Here is a 17585-nt window from a genome sequence, read left to right as displayed (position 1 = left end):
GAGCATTTCTGCTGCACTGGACCTGTTGGATTCCATGGTGGCCGCTTAAAAACCTTGTATTTTACCTCAGCCTGGGTGTTTCAGAGGCAAGATTGTGTCTCGCTGCATTAATGAACCTAAGAACATAGGCCTCCTGCTACCCTTAGGGGCTGGCTGCCCGCTGGGGTGTCTCCTGGGCGATGCCTCCACCCATCGTGATTCAGAGCAGGCCTCTTCTCCACTCCTGCCACGGCCTTTGATTGACAGTTCAGCTTCATTCACCCCTTTTTCCCTGAAAGAAAAGGGGTGCCATTTTGTGGTTCACCTCAGGGGCCAAATGTCTTCCGCCAGCCTTGCTTCAGCTGCTGTCACTGAGGATGTGGGCAGGAAGCAAGGCAGTGCGAAGGCCAGCAAGCTCTGAGGTTCTGCGCAGACGGCCTATTTCTGGGGTACACGCCTCTGCTCCCACCTCAAAAAGCTGTAGCTCCTAGACAGAGGCAGAATAAGGGAGTAAGGAGGGCTGGCTGTCAGGCAGGCAGGCAAAAAACCCAATACCTTTTCCTTCCCCCAGTTGTTACTGCTTGATGGGTCTATTGAGCAGGACTAACAATGGCTACAACCCTCGGACTGCACAGCCCTTCACAAGAGGGTTCAGAGCCTTCAGAGAGAGGACTGTCCTCTGCAAAAGGGAAGGTTCGGACTCTGCCCATCACTTTAAATTTCCCACAATGCACCAGAGACCACTAAATAGAATCACGCTGGGACGTTGTCGTAAATGTAAGATTACGAAAAATGAAGAAAGACTCACTTAGAAAAAAGAAGCTTATTACAATCATTTTTGTTATTTATTTATTCATTAGTGGGGTGGGGGGGAAGCTTTTTCAATTTGCATATAAGAGTCAAATCTTAAATCTGATGTAAATATTTATGGATAAGTTGTTTAGTGTTTGCAGATTACTTTAAAACGGAGACAATCCAACACTATTTATCTTCAGTTCTGACTGAATGAATTACATAATTCATACCTGGCTCATCGTCGTTTTCATTTTATTTCCAGAAAAGGAAAATTTATTGCATTATCATATTGTATGTGTGTGTGTGTTGCACCTTTAAAAAAGTGTTTTGCAGTTTCAGTGCATGATGAAAGTACTCCAGTTTTCAATAAAAAGTTTATTTCATTGCTTTTGTAAAGCCCCCACTTTTAACTTTCCGTGAGGCCACAGCACATCCTGACCACCTTGATGAGACGTCTTCAGACCTAGAGGCAATTGGCCGTGGCTGTTATAACCCCATCAATTGCTATTAGCCACAACAAACCCGCCTTGTCCAGAGGCAGTGTGTCCTGTGTACGTGATGGATGCGAATAACAAAACCACAGGTGCTGCTTGTGAGAAGGACACACTGTTGGAGGTAAAAAGATGATGGGCTAGATGGGCCTTTGGTCTGATCCAGCCAAGGAAGGTTTTTTTGTTTAAACTGCTTAAAATGTTTACTCAGTAGATACAAAGATCAAGCTTTGCAAAAATAATAATAAAAGAAAAATATATTTACAATAACTGTAAGACATGTTAGCATCTTGTCATATAATTTGAGAGCACAATCAATCGTGTCCTTCACTCCAAAATTCACTGATCATCGCCAAGTCCTCCTAAAATATGTTATTTTCCAGATTTTAGCAATGAAGATTTTTTTTGTTAATAAGTTAGCTAGCTATTATTTTTGAATCTGCATCTAATACGTGAATCTTTCAATGACCCAGAAGCATTTTTTATTTTTTTGCATCTAGAGGTAGTGAATGTCCTCCTACCCAAGGTTGCTTTTAAGTGTGTGGGGTTTTCCCTTTCATTCCTTATTAAAAATAAACCCAAGAAACAGTGCCCGCTTTCATCTGACAGGTTGGGGGGTGAGGAGACCTCGACTTCTCTTTTCTCTTTCCCATTTTCTCCCCCTCCTAAAAGCCAGACATTCCTGCGTTAACAGGGAACTCTTGTCTCCTTAGCCTATAAATAGCGTCCCAGGTTGACTTGGGGAGGGGGGGCGGTATGTGTGCATGAAAAAAAGTGTGTGCAGGATGGGGGGAGCAACATGACCGAACGGTGGAATCTGCTAGGAGATTAGCCGTCCGCAGACACAGCACACTGCACCTGCTCCCAAGGTCTTCACATCAAGGGCTGAGGGTGGGAAGTGGGGGGAGTTGCTAACTGGACTGAAGCATTAAATTAGCTGCAGCCATGGCTGGGCGAGGGGGGGGGGCGGACAAAATGGGGGACTAGTCTGCGGGTGCCTGGCTCTTTTGAAGTCAATCCAGGCCCTTCTCTCTGAATAGTCCCTTTTCTTAAATAATAATAATAAAAGGAATTATCTAGCCCTTTGCGATAAGGATGGGCGAAGGGAACAGCGGTGCTGTCAGGACAGGGTTTAGAATTGTAGAGTTGTAGGGATCCTGGCAGTCATCTAGTCCAGGGTTCTGCAACCTTTAAGACAAAAAGAGCCACTTGGACCCGTTTCCGAAGAAAAAAAATCTGGGAGCCGCAAAACTCGTCATTATAAAAATAATTTTTTTGTCACTTTTTTATTATTTCTTTGTTTGACCCCTCAGAATTACTCCTCCTCATAGAAATAAACGTTAAATGAACAAGTTACCTTTTTTTGTGTGTGTGTTCTTCACTCCCCTTCAATGCAGTGACCAGCGTACATGCCCCTTACAATGTAGCGGGCGGGCGGGAAGGTGACGTCGGGACGGTGCGTGACTAACGCACGCACCGCCCCCATGCGACGTCACAGCCAGTACAGCGCCCGCCACAGTGGGGAGTGTCGGGGCGCACAATGCGCCTCCTCCCCTCGCTAGTATCCGCCCCGGAGCCGCGGCAAAGGTGTAAAAGAGCCACATGCGGCTCCGGAGCTGCGGGTTGCTGACCCCTGGTCTAGTCCAACGCAGGAATCTTTTTCCCGAACACGGGCCTCAAAGCCACAACCCTGAGATCGAGAGTCTGCCGACTGAAATATCAAGAATAGAAACATAAGAAACTGCCTTACACTGTTAGGCCCCTGGTCCATCTAACTTAGTATGGTCTCCACTGACCAGCAGCACCTCTCCAGGGTTTCAGACAAGATGTTCCCAGCCCCAACTCTACAGCTGGGACCTTCTGCCTTCAAAGCAGATGTCCTGTCCCTGAGCTACAGCTCTTATCCTCCAAACAGAGTCACAGTCACATTTTCAAGTAGGACACCTTGAACTGGACCAGGTAGCTCACTGGCAGCGAGCCGGCACAAAGCTTTGGGGCTGGCGATGACCACAGTGCCACTCGCCAACGTGGCAGCTACATTTGGCACCATCCTCAAGGGCAGCCCCAAATAGAGCGCCTTGCAGCAGTCCAGGTGGGAGGTGATGTCCACCTGCGGCCAGGAACAGCCACAGCTAGGGCACCAGCCGTAAGTGAGCAGTTTGTCAGTTTGGGCACATGGAGTTGTCCTTTCCGCTGAAAAGTCCAGAACCAGAGTCTGTTCCTCTGCATCTTCTTGTCCTCATCATGTGATTCACCTAACCGAGAATTCTGCTTGTATCCAGATGCAGAGAATAAGCTCTCCTACTTGGGATGGGAAACCTGCAGCTAAGAATGGGTGGATCTGTTTGTTTTTGCTTCTTGTTTTTACGGTCTTAAACCCAACTCTCTATATTTCAACATCAGTTTGCAATTATTTAAAGAGTCCTTGTTAAAATTATCTATCATTTGAGAGCAGATTTCTCTTAATGCTGTCAATTTTACCTAATGCACATTTTTGCAAAGCTGCTACCCTTAATATGAGTGTGTTTGTTCTTTTCACTAATACTGTACTTTTTTAAAAATATATATATATGACTTGATTGAAGAACTGCATTGCAAAATACAGAGAAGTGTGAATTTCACAGGGTGCAGAGGAGGCAAAAGGGATGTTCTGGGGCTGAATATATCCATGAACTGAAACCCACATGCCTAATCGATGAAAATGCCTTTGTCTGGGTGGCAAGGGCCATTCTCATTTCTGCAGAACAGCTGCCAGAGGCAGAAGAGCCAGACTACTCCCCCCCCCCCCTGCAATTAGCTGGCAATCTTGTGAACCACATCCTCTCAGGGCCAAGCTTTTGACTCTAAAAGTGTCTTGTTTTTAACACCTTAAGTGTGCAGTAGGTTTGTCTTTTCAAACTGAAAGTTGCATCAGCTGGGGTTGGGGATGATAAATTAGCTGGATCGGGTGTTTGCATTGGGGAAATTTCCACCCTGCACTCCATTTATAGAATCATAGCATTATAGAGTTGGAAGGGACCACAAGGGTCATCTAGTCCAACCCCCTGCAATGCAGGATTTATTTATTTTTGCCCAGTGTGGGGTTCAAACCCACAACCCTGAGATTAAGAGTCTCATGCTCTACCGACTGAGCAGTGGTACTACAGTTCTTCCTCGGGAGCACACGAAGGGAGTAAGGGGTCAAACTGCCCTTTCCCTGCTTGCTCCTGAGCCCTCACTGCATGAAGTGAAGGTACAGGGAATCAGGCAGAGGGGGCCTTCTTGGCAGTGGCACCTTCCCATCGTATGTCAAGGAGACAAAAGAACTACACAACTTTTAGAAGACACCTGAAGACAGCCCTGTATCAGGAAGTTTTTAATGTTTGACGTTTTATTATGTTTGTACAGTATATTTGTTGGAGGGCAGGGTAATAATAATAATACAGTGGTACCTCGGGTTAAGAACTTAATTTGTTCTGGAGGTCCGTTCTTAACCTGAAACTGTTCTTAACCTGAAGCACCACTTTAGCTAATGTGGCCTTCCGCTGGCGCAGCGCTTCTGCTGCACGATTTCCGTTCTCATCCTGAAGCAAAGTTCTCAACCTGAGGTACTATTTCTGGGTTAGCAGAGTCTGTAACCTGAAGCGTCTGTAACCTGAGGTACTACTGTAATAATAATACTCCTCTTGGAGGCCCTTCCAACTCTACAATTCTATGAAATGACAGCCTGGAGCCCCCCAAAGTGGCAGGGAGGTGTCCTGGAAATTCGAACCAATGCTCAGCAAAGGCCAGGTATCATCTAAACGTCACGTAAGCTTTGTGTAAGCAAATGAGCTGGACTGCTCAAGAAAGCAGTCTCCTGGCTGAGCCCCCGGCCTGTTTTCTTCCTCTTGGAGAAAGGGGGGCAGGAAGGGGAGCGAGAGGCCAGAATGCCAGGATTGTCTCCTTGCTCTGTTCCAGCAAACTACATCCTGGGCCTGCCAAACACCCCACAAACTCACCCACCCCGGAGGAACAAAGGAACATTGCTAGTGGCCTGCCAAGTGTGGGGCAGGTGCCCAGACAGAGATGCTGGGGGGAGGGGGGAGAAGGTTGAGAACGCGCCGCAAGCACTGGTGGGGCACAGCAAGCAAAGGGATGACCATTGCTCAAAGCCGCAGGTGTGACCAACCAGGGCATTTCGATTTCTTTTTATAATAATAATAATAATTTATTATTTATACCCCACCCATCTGGCTGGGTTTCCTCAGCCACTCTGGGCGGCTTCCAACAGAATATTAAAATACAATAACCTATTAAACATTAAAAGGTTCCCTAAACAAGGCTGCCTTCAGATGTCTTCTAAAAGTCTGGTAGTCTCTCTGACATCTGGTGGGAGGGCGTTCCACGGGCGGGTGCCACTACCAAGAAGGCCCTCTGCCTGGTTTCCTGTAACTTGGCTTCTCGCAGCTAGGGAACCGCCAGAAGGCTCTCAGTGCTGGACCTCAGTGTCCGGGCTGAACGACGGGAGTGGAGATGCTCCTTCAGGTATACTGGGCTGTAAAGGTCAGACCAATACTTTGAATTGTGCTTGGAAACGTACTGGCAGCCAATGTAGGTCTTTCAAGACCGGTGTTATAGGGTCTCGGCGGCCGCTCCCAGTTACCAGTCTAGCTGCTGCATTCTGGATTAGTTGCGGTTTCCGGATCGCCTTCAAAGGTAGCCCCACATAGAGCGCATTGCAGTAGTCCAAGCGAGAGATAACTAGAGCATGCACCACTCTAGTCTGAGACAGCCTTAATATGCAGATGCAGGCAGCCTTTCTCAAGAAAGGCAAACACAGAGCGGCAGTGGTTTGTGAGAGTGGCTTGCCACACACAGGTCCCTGAGGACCAGAAAGCCCTGCCACCCCTTCCTAGAGCATGATGTGCACTTGAAGTCTTTCCGACACCCACCCGCCCTCCCAAAATAACACCCCTCTTGTCTTCCTGCCTCTGTGGTTCCTCCCCACTCTGTCTCACCTCAGCATCTTCTTCTGAGCTCTGAGCCCCAGAAGCTACTTTCACTCCTAACCACACAGCTGTGCAGATTGCAGCCGTGATGTGGCCGACAACCTTCCCTGCCGCTCGTTTAATGCTGTGGGGGCTCTGGATAGCTGCCCCCTTTGCTAGCACCTTTCTGGCCCCAGACCTGAGCACGGTGAGAGCGCCTGAAGGGGAGGGCAGAGGTGAGGGTGAAGGGGGGGCCCAGGTGGCCAAGGAGGGTGGTGTGCAAGGGATTTATTCAAGTACTATTGCTTGGCATGCCATGCCTGCCTGATACTCCCTGACGGGGCTCCTGTGCTTTTAATAGCTGCCTTACAGGCAGACATTCAACTGGTGAAGCTTAGGAACACAGGAAGCTGCCCTTTACACTGAGTCAGGCTGTTTGTCCATCTAGCTCAGTGTCGACTACACTGACTGGCAGCAGCTCTCTGGGGTTTCGGATTGGGGACATGGTTTGTTCATTTTGGGAGTCTAAAGCACAGGCGTCAGAAGAAAAGATGGCTCCCCAAGTGAATAAAAAACGAAGTGTCTAGGCCATGGGTAGGCAAACTAAGGCCCAGGGGCCGGATCCGGCCCAATCGCCTTCTAAATCCGGGAATCAGCGTGTTTTTACATGAGTAGAATGTGTCCTTCTACTTAAAATGCATCTCTGGGCAATGGATAGAATTAAGATTGTAAAAGAGAAAAAAATGGAGGGGGGGGGATCGTTTGTGATACTTCCTGGAGGGATTCAATTAACCCTCTCTGTGCCTTTTGCTTTTGTCTCAGTCCCAACTGACTCAGATGTTCCAGGATTTTATGAGGCAGTTCAATAAAACCTACCTGAGCCAAGAAGGTAACAGCAGCATTGATTCCCATTGGGTTAGGGTGTGGGTAAGGGAAGGTGGCGGGAGGGGAGGGGTCCTCTCTGGGGAGAACAAGCCCCACACGTTGAGCACAAGATTCCTGCATTGCTGGGGGTTGGACTAGATGACCCCTGAGGCCCCTTCCAGCACTACAGTTCTATGATTCTATGAGAGCAATAATAGAATTCACAGTCAGTTTCATGGCTGAGCAGAACCGGGCTCCTCTCTGCATCCTGGCTTTTCTGCAAGACTTTGAATATTGGCTCAACCCAGCTTGAAGAACTACTTGCAGCTCTTTGGCAGCAAGCAGGAGCCTCTGAGCATGAGGAGAGTGCTTTCTGAGGCTAGGCTTCTTGGGCTGAGGTTCAAGACAGGAACAAAAGAATGATGATGATGGGGAATGTCTCTTCAGATCGAGGATGGGGAAACTGTGGCCCTCTTGACCTTGCCGGACTCTGACTCCCATCAGCCTCCAGGCAGCATAGCTAATGGGCCAGCGAGGCTGGGAGTTGGGGTACATCTTCCGAAGAGCCTGACAGGTTCCCCCCACCTGCTCTCTAATTTGCATCTCTTGGCTTGCTCCAAAATGTGGAATATGCACAACCTTTGGGCTGTGTTTGGGGGCCTCTTGCTGCTTATTCTCCTTCTCTGGGGGCACCACTGATTCTCCTTCCTCCACTGTCTCCTCTTGATTGCTGACCCCAGAGATGCAATATCGGTTCAAGGTCTTTGTGCAGAACTTAGAAGTCAGCCGGTGGCTGCAGACTGAGGAGTTAGGGACGGCGCAGTACGGGGTCACCTGCTTCAGTGACTTGACAGGTAAAAGTGTGTGTGTGTGTGTGTGTGTCACGTTTTTCTTAATCTTGCCAGGGCCTTTTGACATTCTCAGGCAGGTAGGAATTCAACTGGAGAAAATTGTAGCCAATAAAGGCTTCACCTGTTGGATTTCAGTTTGTGGAGGAGCTAATGCCGGTAATTTCAGACGAAACGAAACAAAACCATTGGGTGGTGAAGGGGAGAGGGTCTGTAGCTTTACCTCTGAATGTTTCAAACTCAACAAGACCTTGACGGCTTCCAGGGCAGGATTCAGGTATCAACTGGGGCTCAGGAAGCAGCAGCAGGCCAGGAAAAATCATACAAAATAATTCAGAACGCTCGAACTCCAGACCACCCAGTGAAGCTGAAGATTCAGAGCAGACAAAAAAGGAAGTCCTACCTCACACAGAACCTAGTTAAAACTTTGGAGCTCACTCCCACAAGACGTAGTGGCATATCCCAGCTGGTCAAAAGCTCTCAAGGAGGGTGTGAAGCAGGGCCAGTGAGGGGTATTGTTTGGGGAGCAGCCCAAGGGGCAAATAGAGAAGCCTGGACGCAGGGCCGGATTTAGGTTTGATGAGACCCTAAGCTACTGAAGGGAATGGGCTCTTTATAGGTCCAGCTGTCCTTGTCAACAACAAATTATCACTGGTTTTTGTGTTGAATATATGCTATATAGGGATGCGGGTGGCGCTGTGGGTAAAACCTCAGTGCCTAGGACTTGCCGATCGTATGGTCGGCGGTTCGAATCCCTGCGGCGGGGTGAGCTCCCGTAATTCGGTCCCAGGTCCTGCCCACCTAGCAGTTCAAAAGCACTCTTAAGTGCAAGTAGATAAATAGGTACCGCTTTATAGCGGGAAGGTAAACGGCGTTTCCGTGTGCTGCGCTGGTGCTGGCTCGCCAGCTGCAGCTTCATCACGCTGGCCACGTGACCCGGAAGTGTCTTCGGACGGCGCCGGCTCACGGCCTATAGAGCAAGATGAGCACGCAACCCTTGAGTCGGACACGACTGGCCCGTACGGGCAGGGGTACCTTTACCTTTTTATATGCTATATGGTAATTTATGGACCTGATAGGTATCCATAAAGCTTTTTGCACATATTACTATGCAACCAGTCCATACAGAATGTAGGCACCCTATCTACAGAAATGAGCAAACAGGTGCTATTTTAGGGAGCAGGTTAGCAAGCGTGGCCCATTACTTACATCATAGGTGCCTACACAACACAAAACACTTGCTGTATGTAGGTTTTATTTTATTTGTTTTTTATCTTGTATTTTGGAAATGTACATCTAGGTTTTTTTCCTTTAATTTTTTTGGGGGGGCCCTAAGAGAGTGAGGCCCTAAGCTATAGCTTGTTTAGCTTATATGTAAATCCAGCACTGCCTGGAAGGCCACATATGGGCCTGAGGCCTGAGGTTCCCTGTCCTGGTGTCACACACATTACAAGACATGCACATATCTGCTTGTGGAGGTGACTGATGGAGCACAACGCCTCCCTTTCTTTTCCTTTTCCCACCACACAGAAAGTGAGTTTGCGATGATGTTTGGCATCCCTCAACCCTCCCAGCTCAGCCTGCCCCCCAGCTTGAGGGACTCGGATAACTCCCGCCTGGGGAAATTAACCAAATCCTGCGACTGGAGGAAAGCTGGCGTCATCCCAGCCGTAAAATACCAAGTAAGTAGACAGAAAGGGATTGTGCAATGCTTCGGCATACTCGTCCTGCCCCACAGAGATGGGGTGGAGGAGGTATTAAGGCCAGTGTACCCCACACACAGGTGGCATTGTGGTCTAAACCACAGAGCCTAGGGCTTGCCGATCAGGTCGGTGGTTCGAATCCCTGCAACGGGGTGAGCTCCTGCCAACCTAACAGTTTGAAAGCACATCAACGTGCAAGTAGATAAATAGGTAACACTCCAATGGGAAGGTAAATGGCGTTTCCGTGCGCTGCTCTGGTTCGCCAGAAGCGGCTAGTCATGCCAGCCACATGACCCGGAAGCTGTATGCCGGCTCTCTTGGCCAGTAAAGTGAGATGGGCACCGCAACCCCAGAGTCATCCGCAACTGGACGTAACGGTCAGGGGTCCCTTTACCTTTACCTTTTACCCCTTTACCTTTTACAAGTGATTCCCCAGTCTCTTCTCTGTCCTGCTTTGCCTGAGCAATGGGAAGTTCAAGGGGGGCTGTTGTAGGGTTCCCTTTAGAGAATGGACAGGAGACTTCAAAGCCCTTTCTGAAAGCCTCAATTTGTTTAATAAGCTTATAACAGGGAATCGATGCCGCCAATGGGAGCTTCAAGGCAGAATCAAAAGCCATTCTAGAGTCATCCACACTGAGGGCACAGAGAACCAAGTCTCCCTTGAATTACGCAGGCGAGGGTTGTGCAGGACTGTCAATTTCTGTTTCAGTTTATCATTTTTCAACTCCTCAGTTCAGTTCTCCGTACATCTCTGTTTGCAATCCCCAAAGTAAAAATTCATTAGCATCCTAGTGCACATTTCCCCTGACAGGCACATTTTGGCATTCAGTTTTGCCACCTGGTATATACCGGTACATTATTATTTTTTTGCAGGCAATTTCCCCTAATACAATGCATTTTAAAAAATGTTTTCAATAATATATGCATTCTAACACCCACTTCTCCTATGATAATAGACACTTGGTTTGTCTGGAGAGCCTCAGTAGAAAAGTGGGAGGAAAAAAGTGTCGATTTCAGAGGATGTCTGCGTTGTGGTTCGCATATTGTTTTGGAAAGTGCAAATCAGGGACGTTTGCACTAGAATCCAAACTGAATTTCCTTCCTATCCTTGACACCACCGGTGCTACAGTGCGCTAAAGCAGTCCAGGAGGGGATTGATGGGGAAATGCACTGAGAAGTGTGGGGTGAACGAGTTATGGGCAGGAAGATGTGTGATGATTGCGCAAGCAAATCTGGGTGAACGCTCACTGCTAACAAAGCAGAACAAATGCTCCGTAAAGAACGGACCTAGTCTAACTTCTCACACCAGCTTTGTGCAAGCAAATCAGGAAGAATGACTGCTGCATAAAGAGGGTGTCTTGAGGGCCCCCCAGCATTCAGCCTGATATCTAGCTGATTCTACCTCCCTCATTGTTTTATTTTCATTCTAGGAAATGCTTTAGTTTTCCAGTAAATTTTCTGTGTGGGCAACCGGCTGTTTAAAGGCATCAGAACAAGGCTGGGGGAATGGGGGGTGGGAAGGGTGTCAGTTTATGGCTTATCTCCCAAGTCTATGTTAGGGTTTTTGAGAACAGAATTTTGGGGATGGAACAGGGGTGGGGGAGAAGAGGATGGGATATGTCCCAGGTTAACTATTCTTGCTCCCTACAATCTCTCTTCCCTTCCCCTCCCAGGGCAAAAAGTGCAGGTCTTGCTGGGCTTTTGCTGCTGTGTCCAACATTGAGGCCTTATGGAACATCCACAAACATGTGCCAAGGAACCTTTCGGTCCAGGGTATGTCGGGCATTGGGAGAGCAGGGCAAGGGGTGGGTGGGTGGCCAGAGACAGGCAAGGCATGGGAGTATATTTTAGGCACAGGAGCTCATCATGGTAATCGCCTTCCCATAGCCACACACCCCAAACATCTCAGTGGGCTGGCTCTTGAGCCGCCCCACCCCAAGCAGGGCACTATGACAGGTAGGCAGGGCCACCTATCTGTCAATCACTGGCAGGGATGGGCAGATGTGACAATTTCAGTTTCTCTCGGTTTCTCATTTTTCCATTCTCATGTTCAGTGCTCCACATCAGTTTGCAGTTTGTTTTTTAAAATCACAAGCACTCCAGTATGGATTTCCCCTAATGTAACATTTTTGAAAGCCATTTCCATTAATAGGCACATTTTTTGCAAAACAGCTTCCCCTAACAGAATGCATTTGATTTCCACTAACATATGCACTTCCATTCACAGCTTACCCCACTCAGTTTATGCCAATTTGTAATAATAATAATAATAATTTATTATTTATACCATGCCCATCTGGCTGAGTTTCCCCAGGCACTCTGGGCGGCTCCCAATCAAGTGTTAAAAACAGTACAGTACACTTTACCTGGCCAGAGAACTGCATTGCAAAATTTGCAAAACTTGAATTTCAAAGGAAAGCTGTTTTTCCAGTTTGTTTGTTGTTTTGGAAAGGGGGAATTAGTTAGGTTCACCTTTAAATGCGAATTGAATCAAAAGTCTCGCCCATCCCTAATCACTGGATGTCTAGATATCACAGGTATCTTGACTTGAGTTCAAGTTATGCTGCAAAGGAAGGTCCCAGCCGATCCTAGTGGGAATCTCTTCAGTTGAATCTTCCAAACTGGCTCCGAGCTGTGTAGTCTGCCCCATCCTTGCTAGCTGGAAGGTTCTTCTTTTCGCCAAGGCATGGAGATTACCGTATTTTTCGCTCTATAACACGCACCCGACCATAACACGCACATAGTTTTTAGAGGAGGAAAATCCATAGGCATGCCACCCGTAGGCATTCCCTCCATAACACGCACAGACATTTCCCCTTACTTTCTAGGAGGAAAAAAGTGAGTGTTGTGGTGCAAAAAATACGGTACATTCCAAAGGCTGGAGACAGATTTCTAGCTATCAGGAGACCCTTTCTTGTCATTCATTGACTGTTGTCTTTCTTACACGAGTTAATGGAAGCTACCCGTCCTGAACCCAGCCATCAGCCTAGCAAATAGCACTTATGCTGTAATTTGTGGTTGAAAAAGAAAGGGGGGGGGAGTGCAAACATTACTGTTCTCCTTTTGTCCTTCCACTGAAACATTTCCATGTTGGGTCCATTTACTGTTCAGCCATTCAGGAAATTTTACAAAGCAAGCTTTGGGTCTAAGCACTGGCAGGGACCATCAAAGGGACGGTTGTGTGTATGTTGAACCCAAACCACCAGTCCAGTTTGGGATTCTCCTTAGGGTGGGTTGACTCTTTGTTCTTCCATTTCAGAGGTACTAGATTGCACATACAACAAGATCGGTTGCCTGGGAGGCTATGTGTGGGATGGACTCCGGACTGTCTTCAACAGCAGTACGCAAACCTTTTGAATTCCCACTCTTCTTATTTATTTTCTTTGGAACAACTCTTATAGCCTGCCTTTCCCCCATGGATCTGGGCTATTATGTTCCCTGCCAACATATTTTACCCTCACAACAAACCCTGCAATGCTGTTAGCCAGGTAAATACAATCCCAGTTTAATTCAGAATTATTACAGGGCCTTTAAGCATGAGTCAACAGAGTGATGCAGCAGTAAAAAAAAGCTAATGCTACCCTAGGCTGCATCAACAGAAGTATGGGGTCCCGATCCAGGGAAGTCATAGTCCCGCTCTATTCTGCCTTGGTCAGACCACACCTGGAATACTGTGTCCAGTTCTGGGCACCACAGTTTAAGAAGGATGTTGACAAGCTGGAACGTGTGCAAAGGAAGGCAACCAAGAAGATCAGGAGTCTTGAAAGCAAGCCTTATGAGGAACGGTTGAAGGAGCTGGGTATGTTTAGCCTGGAAAAGAGGAGACTGAGAGGAGATAAGATCAAGTATCTAAAGGGCTGTCAGATGGAAGATGGAGCGAGCTTATCGTCTGCTTCTCCAGAGAGTTGAATCCCAACCGACTGATTCAAAACACAAGAAAAGAGATTATGACTTAACATTAGGAAGAACTGTTTGGCAGTGGAACAGAGTACCTTAGAAGGTGATGGACTTCCTTCCTTGGAGGTCTTCAAGCAAAGGTTGGACGGTCATCTGTCATGGATGCTTTGGTTGAGATTCCCACATTGCAGGGGGTGGGACTAGATAACCCTCAGGGTCCCTTCCCACTCTGTGACTCTTTGATTCTAGGAATGTAGGAAGCTGCCTTTCACTGAGTCACACCTGGGGTCCATGTAGCTCAGGGTTGTCTCTGCTGGCCAGCAGAGGCTCTCCAGGGTTTCAGATCTGCCCCAACTACGTGGGGAATATGGGAACTGAACTTGGGACCTTCTGCGAGTGGGTGCTCTGCTACTGAGCTAGGGCCCTTCCCTATCTCTGCACTCCTGGAACTTTTGCATATTTCACCCCACTCCTTGGATCTTGTCTTTACTCCCTCCTGCCCCAAGAGACTAGGCAAACTAAAATTCGGGAAGCTAATCGGCCTGGCATTGTATAAACTGGAGAGGTTGGCTGGGACCTGTGTGTGTGTGTGTTTTCCTGCTTAAGTGGGGAAGGGGAGAAGGGGGGTATGTGCTGCCTTTCCCCAGCCCACTGCTATTCACCTGCTGTGTCTTCCTTCCTTCCCAGGCGGACTGTCAAGCAGCCTTCTGTACCCCTACACCGGCAGAAATCAGACATGCCAGAAGCACCAGAAACGAACAGTTACCCAAATTGACGGCTATGAATTACTCCCCAGGGATGAGAATTGTAAGGATTTACTAGCCCATGGCAGAGTAGGAGGTCTGTGGGGGAAGTGGGTGTGAATTGCAACTTCGCACAGTAAGAAAAGGATAAGAAGGCATAATTTGTTAATGGAGGTGTTAGAACTGAACCTTTCTGATTCCAGAGGTGTGGGAAATTTGCCTCTAGCAAATACGCAGTAAGGGAAGGAGAATGCACTCTACACATGTTTAGAGGGTGCTCTCCTCTGCTGGTATTATCCATAACTGGGCCTCGGCTCTTGACTCAGTGTAATGAATGAACATGTAGCAGGAGGAAAGGGTTGTGTTCTGGGACAAGGAAGAAGCATCATTTAGGTTAAAGCAAAGGCAAACCTTTTTCCGCTGAGGGCCACATTCCCTCAGGGGGAATCTGTTGAGGGCCACATGCTGGTGGTGGGCAGTACCAGGGGCAAAAATGGGCAAAATTGCATATCACTCACACATGATGCAGTAGACTAGAGGAAGTGATTTCCAGAAGGGTGATCCAGAGAACAAGAGGATCATATGGAAGAGGTTGAAACTCTTTTCTTTTCAGAGATTTGGGCTCACTTTGCCTGGCCATCGCCTGCTCTTTGGCCAGAGGCTTTGTCTTTAGTTGCCACACTGAGGAGCCAAATAGCATTCCGCATTCCAGGAGCAAGCTTCTGAGCAGCGCAGAAAACTTTGTCAGGCGGGCCAAAAAATCACAATCCAATCGATCGAGGGGTGAAGTTATAGCTCCAGGTTTACTGACCCAGTAAAACTGTCGGTTCTCAAAACAACAGAGTGGAAAGTTTTATTGGGTCGGTGCTAACTGGGCAGGTGATAGATTTTCTCATTCCCTCCTCCCTGGTTTTGCTCTAGAATGGGTAGACCTGTAAAACCTGAATGGGTAGACCTGTAAAATGTTGTGTCACTCGAAAGCAGTTTGAACATTGGTCAGGCTGCAGCGATTCACCTAACCTCTGACAAGGCCCTAAGCCAATGGAGGCTAGTTGTGGGTGGTGACTTTTCATTAGAAAAGTCGCTCTGGACATTCTCAGAGGCCTTCCTCATAATTCCTCATGTTCTAAGACTGAACTTGGACACTAGAATATATATTTGGAGAAAGGGGTTATTGGGTTGTTTTTGGTTTTATTTTTATTACGATTATATTTATATTGTGATTTTATGTTGTAACTGGCCCGAGACCTATGGGTACAGGGTGGTATACAACTTTTAATAATAATAATAATAATAATAATAATAATAATAATAATAATAATAATAGTCTAGTTTGCTATAAAAGCTAGGGTTCGCCTATCTTCTCACCCCAGTGCTAACTCTTGGCTTCCCCTCCTCGCTGCATTTCTCAGATATCGCTAGAATCGTTGCTTCCCAGGGGCCTGTAACTGCCCTCCTTAACCTGGCTCGCCTTCAGGTAGGTGCCCAACAGAATGGAAGAGAAATCCCATCTCACCCACCAACTTACCCAACTTGTTTGCTCATGCCCTCTCCAGCGGCGTCTGGTCCCCCTTGCTGCTGGTAGGACAGGAGGCAGGGAGGCGAACACTAGGTGGCGCCAGGGCCCCTGACAGGCAGAGCCAACTCATTCTGGTTCATCTGTGCTACATCCTCCTCCCAGCTGAGTTTTCCAAGGGGAAACACTGTGACTAAGGAGGAAGCAGACAGGCAGGCTAGTTCCAAGTAAGAAAGCAGGAGGGTGGGGCAGTGGCGGGCTTTGGGCTCTCAAATGTCGGTGGTGCCCTGTGCGGCTGAACCAGTCGCACTACCCTAAAAACATCTGGGTTGAAGGCAGGCTGCGGGCAAACTGAGGTGGATGGAACGGCATCGCATTCACACGAATGGCCACCTTGCTTTCTGCTGATTTAGACCTGCTCTTTCCCCCTTTCTCCCTCTCTGCTAGAATTACCAGAAGGGCATCATCCGATCCCCTTCCCAGTCCTGCAACCCGATGCTACTAGATCATGCTGCACTCATTGTGGGCTACGATGAAGGTGAGCAAAGGGCTTCACTCTTTTGTCTGTGCAGGGCAATTATTAGACTCCAGGTCTATAGCTGCTGTTCTGTAAAATCCTCCTCTCCTCTTGCACTCATTGTCTCCGGACTGTACCATTTTAGATTGCAGGTGATGGCTGCCATGACGGAATGCTCCACTCCCATTTTGGCCAGGGGGGACGGACCCTGAAGATATCCTGACATGTTAGCTTTCTATGTGCAGGGATTTTTTTTTCATGGAGGATCCTAGAATTGGAAGGGACTCTGAGGGTCATCTAGCCCAACCCCCTGCAATGCAGGAATCTCAACTAGATCATCCATGACAAACGGCCATCCAACCTCTGCTTAAAAACCTCCAAGGAAGGACAGTCAACCGCCTTCCAAGGTTGTCTGTTCCACTGTCAAACAGTTCTTCCTAATGTTTAGTCAGAATCTTCAGGAAATGTGTCAATTATTTCCAGTTTTTTGAAGTCTTTTGGCTGGGTAGCTGCTGCTGTTTTTACTGCCAGATGGACTGAATAGGACAGCTGTTTCCAGACTTTGTCCCTCACAGACCACTTAAAAATGGCTGGTGGTCTTGGTAGACCAGGCATCCCCAACCTGCGGCCCTCCAGATGTTTTGGCCTACAACTCCCATGATCCCTGGCTAACAGGACCAGTGGTCAGGGATGATGGGAATTGTAGTCCAAAACATCTGGAAGGCCAAAGGTTGGGGGTGCCTGTGGTAGACCATTTTGTGATCCCCCCCCCCCCGCCTGTCACAGGAACTGTAATGCAGCATACTAGATGCTGTAGGAAAGCTGTCTTCATCTGCAGCTAGAAAGGGCTGTGTGGTCAGGGTGCAAATTGAGTGCCTTAGTGAGAAGAAGACCAGAGTGGATTTTTTTATCCCTCTCCTGTAATACTATGAAAATAATTGGGTTTATATTTTATTTTAAGGAAGTATTTCTAAACCACCCCCTCATAAACTATCAATACTGATATGGTACTTTGGTGAATTTGGAATGCTTCAGGTGCATTGTACTGTTTGTAATCCTGACATTTGTTTATTTGTTGCTATTCATATTCATTTATAAAATCAGAGCTGTCTACAAACAACGGTACATAAAATGTACAGTGAAAACCGTATGAAAAGCTAAACTTAGAAATTGGGCGGGTGACCAAATTGATCAATGGTCTGGAAACCAAGCCTCATGAGGAAAGGTTGAGGGAGTTGGGTATATTTAGCCTGGAAAAGAAGAGTTTGAGAGGAGATATGATA

The 17585-nt window shown here is 47.7% G+C and overlaps 1 protein-coding gene across 9 annotated transcripts in view; it reads left to right on the top strand.

Moving 5' to 3' along the window:
- The window catches only part of CTSW (cathepsin W), a 28850-nt gene that overhangs the window by 7880 nt on the left and 3385 nt on the right, over positions 1-17585 (top strand). For 3 of the 9 annotated variants that reach the window (XM_083716521.1, XM_083716520.1, XM_083716519.1), the window contains exons 3-9: positions 7819-7932; positions 9457-9608; positions 11303-11402; positions 12889-12969; positions 14214-14333; positions 15682-15746; positions 16233-16323. In XM_083716521.1, the coding sequence (XP_083572647.1) occupies positions 7819-7932; positions 9457-9608; positions 11303-11402; positions 12889-12969; positions 14214-14333; positions 15682-15746; positions 16233-16323 (723 nt within the window). Of the gene's footprint in view, positions 1-1156; positions 1390-4991; positions 5405-6210; positions 6423-6500; positions 6809-7036; positions 7104-7818; positions 7933-9456; positions 9609-11302; positions 11403-12888; positions 12970-14213; positions 14334-15681; positions 15747-16232; positions 16324-17585 lie in introns of those variants that run through there. The other 6 variants (XM_083716518.1, XM_083716516.1, XM_083716515.1 and 3 more) reach the window with 6 other exon arrangements.

Source organism: Podarcis gaigeae (genome assembly GCF_964106915.1).
Source record: "Podarcis gaigeae genome assembly, chromosome: 16".
NCBI classification, from domain to species: domain Eukaryota; kingdom Metazoa; phylum Chordata; class Lepidosauria; order Squamata; family Lacertidae; genus Podarcis; species Podarcis gaigeae.
The sequence above is the reverse complement of the archived record's forward strand: the minus strand, read 5'-3'. Positions and strand labels throughout refer to the sequence as shown.